Source organism: Oryzias latipes, chromosome 11 (assembly GCF_053564925.1).
Source record: "Oryzias latipes strain Hd-rR chromosome 11, Olatipes_Hd-rR_3.1".
Classification (NCBI taxonomy): Eukaryota; Metazoa; Chordata; class Actinopteri; order Beloniformes; family Adrianichthyidae; genus Oryzias; species Oryzias latipes.
This window is the reverse complement of record NC_136247.1, coordinates 28648727-28666184: the sequence shown is the minus strand read 5'-3', so window position 1 is coordinate 28666184 and position 17458 is coordinate 28648727. Positions and strand designations below refer to the sequence as shown.

At 43.2% G+C, this 17458-nt stretch overlaps 1 protein-coding gene across 7 annotated transcripts in view; it reads left to right on the top strand.

The window, feature by feature from the left end:
• LOC105354996 (CD209 antigen-like protein A) overlaps nucleotides 1–17458 on the top strand; it is a 45071-nt gene that overhangs the window by 14705 nt on the left and 12908 nt on the right. The window contains exons 1-2 of one of the 7 annotated variants that reach the window (XM_023959704.2): nucleotides 6525–7139; nucleotides 7424–7534. The exons of the other annotated variants lie outside the window; for them this stretch is intronic. Of the exons in view, the coding sequence (XP_023815472.1) occupies nucleotides 7001–7139; nucleotides 7424–7534 (250 nt within the window). The 5' untranslated portion in view covers nucleotides 6525–7000. Of the gene's footprint in view, nucleotides 1–6524; nucleotides 7140–7423; nucleotides 7535–17458 lie in introns of those variants that run through there. 7 annotated transcript variants of the gene reach the window in all.

Genomic DNA, 17458 nt, shown 5'->3' with positions numbered 1-17458 from the left:
AGAATCCAGTAACCATCACAGTAGCAGACATCCAAGAAAGAGTCTCAGGTATGAAGAACTGGACAACACCTGTCCCTGAAATGATACATGCCTACTGGCTAAAGAAGCTTACCGCACTCCACGAGCGCCTGGCAGCACAAATGAACCAGCTGTTAAGAGATGGGCTCACCCCGAATGGCTAACAGAAGGGCGAACGATCCTGATCCAGAAGGATCCCTCAAAGGGTGCAGTCCCATCCAACTACCGGCCAATAACCTGTCTCTCCACAACATGGAAGCTCATGGTAGGCATCATTGCAACCAAGATAAATAGGCACATGGATCAATTCATGAGTAACACACAGAAGGGCATTGGTAGAGACTCCAGAGGAGCCAAACACCAACTCCTGGTCAACAGAACAGTCGCTCAAGACTGCAAGTCACGACACACCAACCTGTGCACAGCCTGGATTGATTACAAGAAGGCCTATGACTCAATGCCACACACATGGATCACTGAATGCTTGGAGCTGTACAACATCAACAGGACTCTAAGAGCCTTCATAGGAAACTCAATGAAGCTGTGGAAAACCACCCTTGAAGCCAATGTGAAGCCACTTGCACAAGTGTCCATCAAAAGACTGGTTATGGATACCGACTCAGAAATGGGGCCAACATCAGTCACCTCCTCTACATGGATGACATCAAGCTATATGCTAAGAGCGAGCGTGACATTGACTCCCTGATCCACACCACCAGGATCTACAGTACAGACATTGGGATGTCATTCGGGCTCGAGAAATGCAGCCGGATGGTGACAAAGATAGGCAAGGTAGTCCACACAGGGCTACTCCCAGAAGGAACAATAGCAGACATCGAGGACAGTTACAAGTACCTTGGAATTCCGCAGGCAAATGGCAACCTGGAGCAGGAAACAAGGAAAGCTGTAACAGCTAAATACCTCCAACGAGTAAGGCAAGTCCTGAGAAGCCAGCTCAATGGCAGAAATAAGACCCGGACAATAAACAGCTACGCACTGAAAGTTATCAGATACTCTGCAGGAAAAATAAGATGGCCGAAGGAAGAGATACAGACCACAGATGTTAAAACACAAAAGCTCCACACCATGCATGGAGGGTTCCATCCCAAATCCAGCACCCTGAGACTGTATGCTAGCCGCAAGGAAGGAGGCCGAGGACTTGTGAGCGTAGAAGCCACTATCCAGGATGAAACATCCAAGATGCATGAGTACATCAAGCTCAAGGCCCCAACTGACAGTGTGCTCAGTGAATGTCTCAGGCAATGGAGAGCAGAGGATACAGTGCTGGAGGACAGATCCTCATGGGAGGACAGACCCCTGCATGGGATGTACCACCGGACCACAACTGAAGTGGCTGATATCAAGAAGTCCTACCAATGGCTACAAAGGGCTGGCCTACAGGACAGCACTGAAGCACTCATCCTGGCAGCTCAGGAACAAGCCCTGAGCACCAGAGCCATAGAGGCTCAGATCTACCACACCAGACAAGACCCAAGGTGTAGATCTACCACACCAGACAAGAACCAAGGTGTAGATCTACCACACCAGACAAGACCCAAGGTGTAGGCTGTGCAAAGAGGCGCCTGAAACAATCCAGCACATAACTGCAGGATGTAAGATGCTGGCAGGTAAAGCATACATGGAGCGCCACAATCAAGTGGTTGGAATAATATACAGGAACATGTGTGCAGAATATGGACTGGAAACCCCATCCATGTGTTGACATGTTTTCAAAATGGGAAAGACCTCCGAAGGTGGTAGAGAATGAGAGGGCAAAGATCCTGTGGGACTTCCAGATCCAGACTGATAGGATGGTAATGGCGAACCAACCAGACATTGTAGTGGTGGATAAAGAACTGAGGAAAGCCGTTGTGGTGGATGTGGCAGTGCCAACCCATGGGAACATCAGGAAGAAGGAACATGAGAAACTGGAGAAATAGCAGAGACTCAGAGAAGAACTGGAGAAAGCATGGAAAGTGAAGGTGACAGTGGTGCCTGTGGTAATTGGAGCACTCGGGGCAGTAACCCCCAAGCTGGAGGAGTGGCTACAACAGATACCTGGAAAGACCTCAGACCTCTCAGTCCAGAAAAGAACAGGAACAGCTAAGATACTGCAGGACCCTAAAGCTCCCAGGCCTCTGGTAGAGGACCCCAGCTTGGGGGAAAAACCACCCGCGGAGGGTGAGAGGGGCGTTTTTGAAATTTATATATATATATATATATACACACACACACACATATACATACATATTTTATAGGTAGATCTTCAAGACATTGTCGATTCAAAAGTAGCTCACATGCCAAAAAAGTGTGAGCATCCATTGTCTAGACGTTGAGTCGTAGCAACTGGACTTATTTATCTCCAGCAGGCTCTAGATTCAGTTTCTCACTGGTTGAACTGATGCTCCTCTTAGATGCAACAATATAAAAGTCTGTAGCATCTACCTTTTTGACCACATTGTATTTAGATCAGCAGTTTTATTTGGTCTATTTACTTTTAGTTGCTGTAAAAATCAGCATCAACCTAAAAATGATTAACTTACAAACTGGTGAACAGAGTAAAGGAAACTCAAAGGCAACTTATTAAAAATATTATTAACTGATTCTTTTCTACAGTTTTTTTTTTTTTCAGAGAACGGCCAGACTGTTTCTTTTTTTTAGACGCATCGTTGAAAATCCAGCCTCACGTGTGACCTTAAGTCACTCTAGATCAGGGGTCTCAAACTCAATTTACCTGGGGGCCACTGAAGGCGGGGTCTAGCTGAGGGAGGGCCGCAACTTCACACGCACACACAACTTGTGAGTGTCTGAGAGCCAGTAAATTTGTATGGAACACATACTATACTATTAACTATACTGTATTATTAACTGTTTTCTGTAGAAAATGTACTTCTAAAACTCTAATTCAAATAAAATAAAATACCTAAATAAAAAAAATCAACAAGTAAATAAATCAGTCATTCATTTCTGTTTATTCAGTCTTCTAAATCTGCTGTTTTCTGATTTAAACATCCTTAACTCAGTTTAGTTAACATTGTTGAATTATAACCATTAAATACTAAAGAAGACTCCAATTCTACAGTTCTGTAAATCCATCAATGGTTCTTCTCTTGTCTTCTTACTGCTGGACACTTGGCAGCACTTCCTCCCAAACAACTGAGACCCTCAGTGTGGATGAAGATGATTGACAGTAAATCTGGACTGGACTTATTGAAATGTAAGGTGGAGAAGACAGAGAGGATGTGCTCCCAATTTTGAGTCTGTGTTGAATGTTTTTTTTAAAGTTTACTCTTTAAACCACAAATCAGTAAAGGAGAAACAAAATTCAGAAACCATTTTTGGATTTTCTTTCTTCTGCTTTTTGCACATTTAAATCCCGGTCACAAGTTAGAGCAGCCGGTCAGCCACTTCTATAATTGTTATACTGAATTCAAACTGTGGTTTATAAAAGAACGGGTGCTGTTCACTGGAGATCAGAACAATCTTTATAGATACCTGAGATCAGAGAAAGGCTCCATAAATGGATGGAAATTCATGTTGGCGACACCAAATGTGTGCAGCCAACATGCACAATAAGTCTGTTTGAGATCACCAGGTACACACAACGCTGTGTAGATCACCTGGTGTGGGACGGATGTTTTTGCTCCAACATCACCTGTCAATCATCACAAAAATATCAGGAAAAAGGGGCGGAGCAAGGCCCCAACCTGAGCAAACGCAGCTGGAAATGTAATACAGCACTAACTGCAAGCCACCCAATGACTACAAAACATTGCATTATGGGAAATGTGTCCTAATGGTTTTTGTAGTTGAGTGATCAATTAAAATAATTTAAAATGCCTATTGATTAAAAAAAGGCTACATAGATTACAAAACATTAAAATAAATGTAAAATATATTATATTTTTAATTTAAACACATTAACATTAAGTTAAATAATCTCTGAATACTAACTAGTCTGACAATAATCCTGTCCACAGAGGAATGTTTTCAGTCTAACTTTGAATGTAGAAACTGAGTCGGCCTCTCTTATATGAGCTGGGAGTTTATTCCATAAGACAGGGGCTTGGTGGCTAAACGCTCTACCTCCAACCGTACTTTTACTAATTCTAGGAACCACAAGCAGTCCTGCATTTTGCGAGTGAAGTGTTCTGATTGGTTGGTAAGGGACTATGAGGTCCTTAATATAGGACGGGGCCATTCCATGTAAGGCCTTATAGGTTAACAGGAGGATCTTGAACTTGATTCTAGAATCAACTGGGATCCAGTGAAGTGAAACTAACACAGGAGTGATGTGATCTCTTCTGCTAGTTCCTGCTAACAATCTAGCTGCTGCGTTCTGAACAAGCTGGAGACTTCTTAAGGAACTCTTAGGACACGCTGCTAACAAAGAGTTACAGTAATCCAGCCTCCACGTAACAAATGCATGGATGAGTTTTTCAGCATCACTCTTAGAAAGTAGATTTCTGATCTTAGCAATATTCCGCAGGTGAAAAAAGGCAGTTCTACACGCCTGAGATATGTGAGCCTTAAATGATAAATCCTGGTCAAATAAAACCCCAAGGTTTCTAACTGTGGAATTGGGGGCTATACTTATGCCATCCAGGGAGACTATCTGAGCAGACAGAGCATCTCTGAGGTTTTTAGGACCAAGTATAATGACCTCAGTTTTTTCTGGGTTCAAGAGGAGATAATTAATTGTCATCCAGGTCTTGATGTCTCTGGGACTCCATAGTTGACTCGAGTGCACTGAGAGGAATGGCCATTTACATTAACGAACTGATACCTATCGGACAGATAGGATTTAAACCACTGGAGAGCAGATCCTCTGATCCCTATGTCTTGCTCTAATCTATGGAGTAAAATACCGTGGTCGATAGTGTCAAAGGCTGCACTGAGGTCCAACAGGACCAGAATAGAAAGTAGTCCCTTTTCTGAGGCCAATAACAAGTCATTAGAGACTCTAACTAGTGCAGTTTCCGTACTGTGGTGAGGTCTAAACCCCGACTGAAAGTCTTCAAAGTGGCTGTTGTCCTGTAGGTGGCAGTAAAGCTGCTTAACTACAACTCTTTCTAGGACTTTAGAAATAAAGGGCAGGTTTGATATCGGTCTATAGTTGGCCAAGATGCTAGGATCCAAACTGGGCTTTTTCAGAAGAGGTTTAACAACTGCATATTTAAAAGACTGTGGCACGTAACCCGTTTCCAGAGGGGCATTTATCATTGTTAATATGGGATCATTAATTAGGGGAAAAGTTTCTTTAAAAAGTCTAGTGGGAATTGGGTCTAACAGACACGTTGAGGATTTGGAGGACGTAATAATTGATGTTATTTCCGCTTCATCCACAATAGTGAAGCAGTCTAATGTTACAGAGGTTTCTATGGATGCCTCCATTTATCTGGGCTGATAGTAGGAATAACTTGTTTTAACTTATGTCTAATATTTGAGATTTTACCATCGAAAAATGTAAGAAAATCATCAGAGCTGAGAGAAACAGGAACATGTGGTTCTACTGAGCTCTGACTGCGAGTTAATCTAGCAATAGTGCTAAAAAGAAATCTTGGATTGTTTCCATTCTCTGATATTAAGGTTGAATAGTACTGGCTTCTAGCTCTACGCAGAGCTTTTTTATAATTTAATAGGCTATGTTTCCAGGTATCCAGAGACTGCTCTGAACCGGAGCGGCGCCATTCTCTTTCCAACTTACGGGTTTCTTGTTTAAGAGAACGAGTTTCAGCGTCAAACCACGGTGCTACTCGGTTTTGTCTGACGAACTTAGGTTTCAAGGGGGCAACAACATCGAGTGTACTCCTGAGGGCTTGTAAGACATCATCAACAAAGTGGTCATTTATACTAGGACTGATACTATGGGAGCTGGACTCAGAACACAGAACGGTCAGTTAAGGTTCTTCTAAGCTGTTTCTTATTCACTGGTGCAGAAGGATGTTCCAGTGTAAACTGGAAGGTAATCATAAAGTGATCAGAAATGATGGGGTTAAGAGGAAGGACACTCAGCTGGCTGATCTCTATCCCATGGGTTAGAACAAGGTCCAGGGTGTGCTTATGACAGTGAGTGGGTTCATTCACACTTTGGGTGAAACCAACATCATCTAATAAAGCTGCAAAAGCCTTTCCTAGACAGTCACTAGGGTCATCAACATGAATATTAAAATCCCCTAATATTATAATTTGATCAGAATCTAAGACAATAGTCGATAGGAAGTTGGAAAACTCAGTTAAAAATTCTGAATATGGGCCGGGGGGGCGATAAATAATTATGAATAAAACAGGTTTTGGAGTTTTCCTGTTAGGGTGACTTAAAGACAATATGATGCTTTCAAATGAATTATAAGCATTTTTAACTTTAGGGCTGAGAAGTAAGCTAGACTGTGATATTACTGCCAAACCACCTCCTTTCCCTGAAATCCTGGATTTCTGATAGTTACCATAAGTGTGTGTGGGGGGGGGGGGGGGGGGGGGGGGGGCTGCTTCATTCAATCTAACATAGTCATCCTGTTGGAGCCAAGTTTCTGTTAAGGCTAGAAGACTAAGGTTGTTATCAATGATTAACTTAGCTAATTCTTTTTTTAATTTTCAAATGTGTTTGTTTTTGTCACGTCAGAAATCTAACACCTCTGGTCCTGAAAGAGTTAACACCTCTGACAGATGCAACACTTTTTCTGTTTTTAGTCTTTGGGTGAGAACAGGAAACTCATGTAGAGTCAGAAACGAAGAAATAAAACAAATAAAATAAAATATATTAATTTAATAAAGAAGTTGATAATAACTGAATGTTTGTGTTGAAGTTCTTCCAGTGGTTGGATTGAATTGAATGGGAGTCTCTCTGCAGCATCAGTGCATGAAAGAGTGAATGACATGAGTGGAGTTTGTTCTGCTACTACTTCCTGAATGTTTGCAGTTCAGAGCTGACTGCTTTCATCAGGAAACAGTGAAGTCTGCTCAGTTAGTTTGATCTCTAAAGATGTCCACACAAACTGAAGCTGCAGCAGATTGGAGAGGGAAATTTAGCAGAAATCTTCATCCAGATGGAAGAGAACAAAGTGAGGTGGAGATGTTAGATGATGAAGAGCAGCACTCTGATCATGGATTACAACAAACCGGTGAGCAGAAAAACTTCAGACTAAATACTACAATATTATTTCATACCAACCTCAAATCATTTGGACCAAATCACTGTTATTTCTCTGATATTTGGATTATTTAGTGAAACAATGACATTTGGAAATGTAGATTCTAAATAATCATCATGTTCACATAAAGAACTTCACTTTTTGTCCTTCTAGAAAGAGACATTGCTGCAATACTGTTCAGTCAGGAAGAAATTGTAGCATACATGACAACGGTTTGAATAGAATTCTAGAAATAAACGAAATCTGCTTTTTAGGAAATCAGAAGCAGAAGAATCTTCAAGCTGAGAGAAGAAACTGTTTCAGAGTTTTCAAGTTTTCTCTGGGAGTTTTCTGTTTCCTGATTCTGGCTGGACTCATGACTCGCTGTAAGAATTGAACATTTTATTTCTAACATCTAATATTCAGTTTTTAAGGTCATTCTTTTGGGTTTTTTAAAATATTTGTTTTTGTCATGTCAGAAATCTAACACCTCAACATCATAGTTTATGTAAAAATGTCAAACTAGCAGCTCAGACTTATTTTTTCAATTGTTTTATGGATGTTTATCCTCAAAGCACAAATTAAACCTGATTTTAATGAACTTTTGTACATTTATTTCACCAAATAATACAATTTTCCAGTCATGGTGCTCTACATTAACAATCTGCAGACAGAAGTGAAGGAGCTAAAGAATCACTCTGAAGGTGATAAACAATAAAACACCTAAACCATCTTTATTTTTGTAGTAGGTTTAGGGGATGTCATCTGGACTTGGTTTTTAAAGTTAGAAGACGTTTCGCCTCTTATCCAAGAGGCTTTGTCAATTCTGAAATAGCTGGTCTAAGAGCTGGTATATATACGCTCATGGGGGAGGAGTCAGACCTGAAACTGGAGGTGTTGTCCACTTAGCCTACGTGGTTTCGGGTCGTTAATAGTCCTTTGTCCTCAGCTGGGGGTTGGGGAGTCAGTGACTCCTTCTCCAAATTGGTCCTCTCTTTCAGCGGTTAACGACTCAGGTGGAACTGGTTTGGTTTGTTTGGGTTTCAGAACACTGCCGTAGATGGATGGAAGAATAAACCTGAGACCAGCATTCTTATTAAGAGAAGGTTTATCCTTCTTGACAAAGATGGCTTCTTTTACTCCTCACTCAAACCATCCTTTCTCTCTGGCTAGAATTCGGACTTCACTGTCCTCGAAAGAGTGCTTTGTGGCCTTCAGGTGGAGATGTACTGCAGACTCAGGTCCACTTGGGTTGGCTCTGCGATGTTGGTAAAGCCGCTTGTGTAGAGGTTGTTTGGTTTCTCCTATATACTGTTCAGTACACAACATTACTCTGTTTGTAGCTGGGAATTTTGTCCTTTGGATGAACCAGTTTCCGTCTGAGGGTATTGACTGGTTTGAGATGAACTGGGATGTTATGTTGTTTGAAAATCCTTTTAAGTTTTTCAGACAGGCCTGAGATATATGGAATTGAAATAATGTTCCGTTTCGGCTCTTGTTACTTCTTGTCTTGTTTTCCTGTATGTTGGGATCTGGTGAATGCCCACTTGGGATATCCACAGGTTCGGAGGGCTTGGTGGATATGTTGCTCTTCCTTCTTCTTTCCGTCAGAGCTTGTGGGGACCTCCTGGGCTCTGTGTTGTAATGTCCTGATGCCGCCTAGTTTGTGCTGTAAAGGGTGGTTTGAGTCAAATAACAGGTACTGATCTGTGTGAGTAGGCTTTCTGTACACTTCAACCTGGAGCTGTCTGTCCTCTCCAATGATCACAGCACAGTCTAGAAAGGCTAGGGTGTTGTCCTTTGTGTCTTCCCTGGTGAACTTGATGTTCTTGTCGACTGCATTGATATGATCTGTGAAAGTCTCCACTTCCTGGCTTTTGATCTTGACCCAAGTGTCGTCCACATATCTGAACCAAAGGCTTGGAGTTGTACCTGGGAAGGAGTCCAGGGCTCTTCTCTCAACTTCTTCCATGTACAAATTGGCCACAATGGGTGAGATTGGAGAGCCCATAGCACAGCCGTGCCTCTGCCTGTAGAAGTTTCCCCTGAATTGTGTGGTGTGGTGGAGTGGTGGCGGCCGTGGTGCAGCGGTAGGGCGGTCGTCCCATGATCGTAAGGTTGCAGGTTCGATTCCCGCCTTGCACGCCCATGAGTCGAAGTGTCCTTGGGCAAGACACTGAACCCCACCTTGCCTCTGGTGGTAGGCGGGCGCCTGTGTTTGGCAGCGGAGCGACCACCAGTGTGTGACTGTGTGTGTGAATGTGTGTGTGACTGGGTGAATGGGTCTGTGACTGTAAAGCGCTTTGTCCTTGTAGGAAGAAAGGCGCTATATAAGTATACGCCAATTGGAAATATGTGGAGTTGAGGCACACTTCCAGCAGTTCGCAGATGTGGTCTGGTGTCAGATTTGTTCTGTCTTGTAGCTGAGAATCCTGTAGTAATCTCTTCCTCACTGAAATCACTGCCTCCATGGTGGGAATGCAGGTGAAGAGGGAAGTTACGTCGTAAGACACCATCGTCTCGTCAGAATCCAGCTGAAGATGTTTGACTTTGTTTGCAAAATCTTGTGAATTCCTAACATGATGCTCTGTGTTGCCAACTAGAGGGGCCAAAATAGTAGCCAGGTGTTTAGCCATGTTGTAAGTTATTGAGTCAATGCTGCTGACAATGGGTCTCAGTGGTATTCCTTCCTTGTGGATTTTTGGGAGGCCATAAATGCATGGAGTGGTATTACCCGGGTACAGTCTGTAATAAAGAGGCTTGTCGATGACTTGATCTCTCTCCAGTCTTTGTAGGCAGTCTATAACCTTTTTCTTGTAGCCGCTGGTTGGGTCTCTTCTAAGTGCCTCATATGTGGTGGTGTCGCTAAGTCGGTTGGTAACTTTGGCTTCATAGTCCGCCGCATTCAGGATCACAGTACATCTCCCCTTATCCGCTGGTAAAATGTTGATGCTGTGGTCCTTCTCCAGGGCTGTCAAGGCCTTTCTTTCATCTCAGGAAAGATTGGAAGGTGGTGGTTTGGCACTGGACAGTGCCGCCGAAATTTTGAGTCGTAATTCTTCAGCCTTGACCGGAGAAAGGTAGTTTGCCATCTCTCGGTCGGTGGAGTGTCCCTGCCCCAGGTGGAGGAGTTTAAATACCTTGGGGTCTTGTTCACGAGTGAGGGAAGATCGGAGCGTGAGATTGACAGGCGGATCGGAGCAGCGTCCGTAGTTATGCGGTCGCTCTATCGGTCCGTCGTGGTGAAGAGAGAGCTGAGCCGAAAAGCAAAGCTCTCAATTTACCGGTCGATCTACGTTCCAGTACTCACCTATGGTCATGAGCTATGGGTCATGACCGAAAGAACGAGGTCCCGAATACAAGCGGCTGAAATGAGCTTCCTCCGTAGGGTGGCTGGGCGCTCCCTTAGAGATAGGGTGAGAAGCTCGGCCACCCGCGGGGAGCTCGGAGTAGAACCGCTTCTCCTCCACATCGAAAGGAGCCAGCTGAGGTGGCTCGGGCATCTAGTCCGGATGCCCCCTGGACGCCTCCCTGGAGAGGTGTTCCGGGCATGTCCCACTGGGCGGAGGCCCCGGGGAAGACCCAGGACACGCTGGAGAGACTACGTCTCTCGGCTGGCCAGGGAACGTCTCGGGGTCCCCCCAGAGGAGCTGGAGGAAGTGGCTGGGGTGAGGGAAGTCTGGGCATCTCTGCTCAGTCTGCTGCCCCCGCGACCCGGTCCCGGATAAGCGGAGGAAGATGGATGGATGGATGGAATTCTTCAGCTTGAGATCCAGTCAGATTGTTCCTCTTTATGGCCGTTTCTGTAGCTGTGATGAGGTCTACCACGGGGATATGATTTGGTGTAACCGAGAAATTCAGCCCCTTGGATAATACCTCTTTCTCGGTTTGGGTCAGCTCACGGTTGGAAATATTCTTAATCCACCTCTCTCTATCATTCCCTGCCTTAGTGTGGTTTCCTCTATTCTCCCTGTTGAGCCTGTCCTTAAGGATCTGTTGTTGGTTAGTGAGAATCTGAAATTTCTTGATTTGCCGTTGCTTGCTTTTGTGGTGTTGTGCCAGTTGTGCTGTCCGGCTGAAGCCGACAATCTTCTCAAGAACTTCTTCAGTAACAGCTGTGGCCAAGTTGTCCTGTAGATTATTCATTTTACCTTCCAGGTTGTTAATGATGAAATACGTCTGTCTGATTCTGTCCTTTAAAAGTTGGGTTCTGGCTCTGTGCATGATGTTCTCGGCTCTGTATCCTTTAACCCCTTTGCCCATCTGTAGGCTCTTGGGAATCACGTTGCTTTGTCTGCATCTCATGTTGAACCTGAGGTGGTTCTTGTAGTCCGCCAATTTCCTAGCTGTCTTCTCCAATTCACGTACCAGCTGGAGGGTATCCTTCCCAAAGTTAGAAAAAACATCTCTATGAAGACTCTCATTCATCCAGGTTGGTTCCATTGTAGTAGGTTTAGGGGATGTCATCTGGACTTGGTTTTTAAAGTTAGAAGTCAGGTTTCAAAACATCTACGGCAGTGTTTTGAAACCCAAACAAACCACACCAGTTCCACCTGAGTCATTAACCGCTGAAAGAGACGACCAATTTGGAGAGGGAGTCACTGACTCCCCAACCCCCAGCCGAGGACAAAGGACTATTAACGACCCGAAACCACGTAGGCTAAGTGGACAACACCTCCAGTTTCAGGTCTGACTCCTCCCCATGAGCGCATATATACCAGCTCTTAGACCAGCTAATTCAGAATTGACAAAGCCTCTTGGATAAGAGGCGAAACGTCTTCTAACTTTAAAAACCAAGTCCAGATGACATCCCCTAAACCTACTACAATGGAACCAACCTGGATGAATGGGAGTCTTCATAGACATCTTTATTTTTATTATAACACATTTATTAATCTTTTTTTATTTCACACAAACTGGGTTAAAATTTTTCTGAGGAAATATAGAGTTAGTTCATCTTAAAGGGATCCATTTACTCACTGTCCTCTGGATAATCCGTTTATGAAAAGCAGACTAACTTTTTTAATATTAATTATCAGTTTCCTGTCACTGTTTGTCTTTGTGTCTGAACAAAGTGTTTGACTGTATTCTTGCATTAATTGCATTGATGCTTTGAAAATCTGTTTCTCCATATCTGCTCCAACAGTAACAGTTCTAGAAAGTGGTCATCACCAAATGGAACCATTCTTTGGGATTCTTTGTCTGCATATGTGGGTGAAGGTTCTCATTCATCCATTGTCTAGAAGTTGAGTCGTAGCAACTGGACTTATTTATCTCCAGCAGGCTCTAGATTCAGTTTCTCACTGGTTGAACTGATGCTCCTCTTAGATGCACCAACATAAAAGTCTGTAGCATCTACCTTTTTGACCACATTGGATTTAGATCAGCAGTTTGATTTGGTCTATTTAATTTTAGTCGCTGTAAAAATCAGCATCAATGACCTGAAAATGATTAACTTACAAACTGGTGAACAAAGTAAAGGAAACTCAAAGGAAACTTATTTAAAACTTTATTAACTGAGTCTTTCTAGAGTCTACAGCTTTTTTGCATTTTTTTAGACTGAATGTTGAATAATCCAGCCTCATATGTGACCAAAAGTCCCTCTAGAACCTTCCCAGCAGGTGTCTGGATCCTTTCTGTCAAAATAATGCTGGTTTCACTTTTATCATCTATTTTTTTAATTGATCAGAAACAATATTATCATTTCAATATTTATTTTAGACTTTAAACTGTCTGTAGTCAAATCACAGCTGGAAAAATATCAGATTCATCCTGTCAAAGGAGCAAAAGAACAAACTACTTCAACCATCAACACTGCTTCCTTTCCAAGACCTGCTGCCCCCCCAGTCTATCCAATAAAGACCATTATCACAGTCAGGTCTACTATGAGGGATGTGCTGGGAGAAAAGCCAGCATCCACTCCCTTCATCCACTAAGGGAAGCTCCTAAACCTGAGGAAGCAGCTTCAACATCCAACCCCCCCCCCCTTTAACATGGCACTTTTTAACATTTGATCTTTGTCCAGCAAAACATTTATTATGATTTTATCCAAGACTATAATATTGATGGTCTCTTTTTAACTGAGCACGGATGCATCTACTGTTCTCACAGAGGCCTCTCCACCCAATTTTAGTTTTGTTTTTTCAACCAGGGGGGGCAAAAAGGGTGGGGGTACTGCATCTATAATGTCCAACTCCTTTGCAGTAAAGCAGATCACATTAGATCTCATTAGATGAGTACCCCAGCTTTGAACACCATGCCCTTGTTTTTAACAGCCCTCCAGTTTTCTGCATCACAGTATACAGACCACCCAAACCAAGCTCTGTTTTTATTGAGGACTTTTCTGAGTTTCTAGCATCTGTCCACACTTCCTTTAACATGATTCTAATAACTGCTGATTTTAACCTGCATATAGACGGGAAGTCAGACTATTGCACCTCTCAGTTCTTGGACTTGCTCGCTTCTCTTGATTTTAAACATGTCATGCAGCGACTCACCACAGGGGGCGCACTCTTGACCTCGTCATCAGTCATGGTTTACCAGCCAGTGTGTCGACTGTTGTGGACCTGGCTGTCTCTGACCATTACTGTGTGCTTTTTAACATCACTGGTTTTATAAAACAGGAGACCTCTGTATGAACGGTGAAGAAACGCTACTTGACTCCTGAAGTGGTGGAAACATTTATTACATCTGTTCGCTCCAACTCTCCACCTGTCTAACCAGCCTCGTGTGATCTACTTGTTGAAAGTTTTAATTGTAAATTCAAATCCAGTCTTGATCCAGTTGCTCCACTAAAATCTAAAAAGATAAGAACCAAAGCCCCCCGATTGAAAAGACGTTGTAGATCTGCTGAAAGACTTTGGAGAAAACACAAACTTGAAATAAACTATCAACTATACCAGAACCAACTAAAACTATATAATCAAACAGTACAAAAGACCAGAAAATCATACTACATCATTTATGTCAATAAAAATAACCCCAGAGTCCTCTTCACCACAATTGAGTCTTTGATCAACTCTAATGTGAACAAAAACACAATGCCAGTCTCATTGTGTGAGGACTTTGCAGACCACTTCAGGAACCAGATTGATTCTGTCAGATCAAACATCATAAATGAACAGAAAAGCCTTTTTATTGGTAATGATGGCTTGATTTTACCTGAGGAAGAACTGGACAGTTTTGACCCGGTTGAAGCTGCAACACTTGGTCGAGTTTTCTCCCAAGTTAATCCAACGACCTGTTTTTTAGACCCCATCCCTACGTCACTTTTTAAATCCTTTCACGGGTCTTTTGAGAGTGAGATTTTAAATATCATGAACTCCTCTCTACAGACGGGTATTTTTCCTGCTGCCTTTAAAACTGCAGTGGATAAACCGCTACTAAAGAAAAAACAATTCAGACCCTTCAGTTTTTAATAACCACAGACCTGTGTCCAACTTGCCATTTTTTGCAAGATTTAAAAAAAAATTGTTTTTATTCAGCTAAACGAGTTTCTCTTACAAGACAACATTTTTGAGATAAACCAGTCTGGTTTTATAACGAGCCACAGTACTGAGACAGCCTTGTTAACAATCGTTAATGATGTCAGGTGTGCCTTGAATTCAAGTCAGATCTCAGTACTAGTTCTTATAGATCTAAGCGCAGCTTTTGATACTATTGATCACCTGATCCTTGTAAACCTAAAAGTCTTGGCCTTTCAGGGACTGTTCTCAAGTGGTTCGAATCGTATCTCATGGAAAGAAACTTTATGGTTAGCATGGACACACACTTTTCTGGTTCATGAAATTAAATGTGGTGTGCCTCAAGGTTCCATCCTTGGCCCCTTGCTTTTTAACATTTACATGCTTCCTCTGGGGAATGTCATCAGGAGCCACAACATCAGTTTTCATAGCTATGCTGATGATACCCAGCTGTACATAGCTATGTCACCTGATGACACAAGACCAATAAAAGCACTTTTTAACTGTATTTTAGATATGATTTTGGATGACAAATAATTTTCTGCAGCTCAACCAGGAAAGCTCCTGAAGCTAAGAGAGAAAAACAGTTTCTGAAGTTGAAAGAACTTTCATTAAGTAATTCAGAAACCGTCAGAAACCTGGGCGTTATTTTTGACTCTAAGCTAACTTTTATCCCACATATAAAACAGGTGATTGAAACTGTTTTCTATCATCTTAAAAATCTGGCCAGGGTCCGCCCACTACTCTCTCTTGCTAATATAGAGATGCTAATGCATGCTTTTATCATCAGTAAAATTGATTATTGTAACGCCCTGCTTGCTGGTGTAACCAACATGTTTTCCTGGCACTGTCCCTTTAAAGCACACGCGATTTCGGGAACTCTCGCGAGACTTCCGAACGTGACGTCACACGCAACTTCCGTGTTCATTTAGTTATAAATAAGTGGCGGGGATGGTTGACAGGAGGCATACATTCGGGAGTTATCAGCAATATCCTTGCTAAACAACGCCCTGCGTTAGACGAGCCTTATAATTCGACTTTCAACTTTCGTTTTCTCACGCTGCAACTGGCCAGGTTTTTCCATCGGGAGGAATCCTCCTCCCATCTGCTGATGGCGAGCTAACAGAGCCCACCTGGACCAAAAGCCAACTGTTCCTACTAACGCGGTACAATACAATTACATGAACCTTCCAACAATAACTTTACCAGCATTACTCAAGAACCAATCTTTGGAGCTAATTCATCTGACTTCAAAGACTCATTCTGAAGCACCCAAAAAGGGTGAACTTGTTGGACACTGGACTAAAAGATCTGATCTGGCCGTTCTGATCTTCGTGCAGCTGAACAACCATGTTGAGGAATTTGGGTGGGCAGCCAAGACGTTCCATGATGTGCCACAGGCCTTTTCGGCTCACGATGTCAAACGCCTTGGTCAGGTCGACAAAGGTTACATAGAGTGCCTTGTTCTGCTCACGACACTTTTTTTGAAGCTGTCGGAGGACAAAAACCACGTCAGTTGTGCTCCTGTTGCTTCTGAAGCCACACTGGGATTCTGGAAGATGGTCTTTGGCGATGGTGGGCACAAGTCTGTTGAGCAGGATTCTTGCAAAAATTTTCCCTGCGATGGAGAGTAGGGTAATCCCTCTGTAGTTAGAGCAATCAGACTTTACTCCCTTGTGCTTGTAGAGGGTGATGATGACTGCATCACGGAGATCTTGTGGTAATTTTCCCTGCTCCCAACAGCAGATAAACAGTTCATGAAGTTTGGAGTGTAGCGCTGGGCCACCATGCTTCCATAACTCCGGTGGAATGCCGTCAACTCCTGCTGCTTTGCCACTTTTCAGTTGCTTAATGGCTTTTAAGGTCTCTTCCATAGAAGGCGCCTCATCCAGTTCCTCCTTAAGTGGTTGCTGGGGAATACGGAGAATTGCTGATGCGCCGACGACGCGATCAGCACTGTAGAAAGCTTGAAAGTGTTCAGTCCAGCGGTCCAAGATGGAAGTCTTGTCTGCTAGAAGCTTCCGTTCGTCTGAGCTGCGCAAGGGACTCTGGATTTGGTGCGTGGGTCCTTACACTGCCTTAAGTGCTTCGTAGAACCCCCTGAAGTCGCCAGTGTCTGCACAGTTCTATCTGCAAGGATGGTCCACCACTCGTTCTTGATTTCTCTGAGTTTGCGTTGGGTGTTGCTGCACGCATGACGAAAGGCAGCCTTCTTCACAGGACAAGACGGCTGGGCTATATGAGCCTGATGAGTTGCTCTTGTTTGCAAGCAATTCCTGGATTACCAGATCATTTTCATCAAACCAGTCTTTGTTCTTTCTGCTGGAGAATCCAAGTACTTCCTCAGAGGTCTGCAGAATAACAGATTTGAGTTGCTCCCAGAGTGGTTCAGGGGATTGATCACTTGGACAGCTGGTGTCTTCAAGAATAGACTGTAGACTTGCTTGGAATTTTGCCTTGGTTTCAGCTGACTGTAAGCCGCTGATGTTCAATTTCTTCTTTGGCGCTCCACCTTTCTTGGGTTTCGGCTTGAAGTGGAGATTGAGTTTGCAGCGCACAAGGCGGTGGTCTGTGTGGGCTCTGCGCTGGGCATCACTAAAGTTGTTTTGAGTGATGTGGGGGTAATTCCAGTTCTGGTCCAGGACTTCTGGTTCTGGACGTTGATGTCTGCAGCCAGGTCATATTCACCATGACAGCAAAACATGAGGCTCAGTGTTTTACCAAAGGACACTTAAAAACATGTGTTTCAATTCAATTTTATTTGTATAGCCCAAAATCACAACAACAGTCGTCTCGATGGGCTTCGAAGTAAAACATGAAATCAAAAGGATCATGAATACAAAGAGT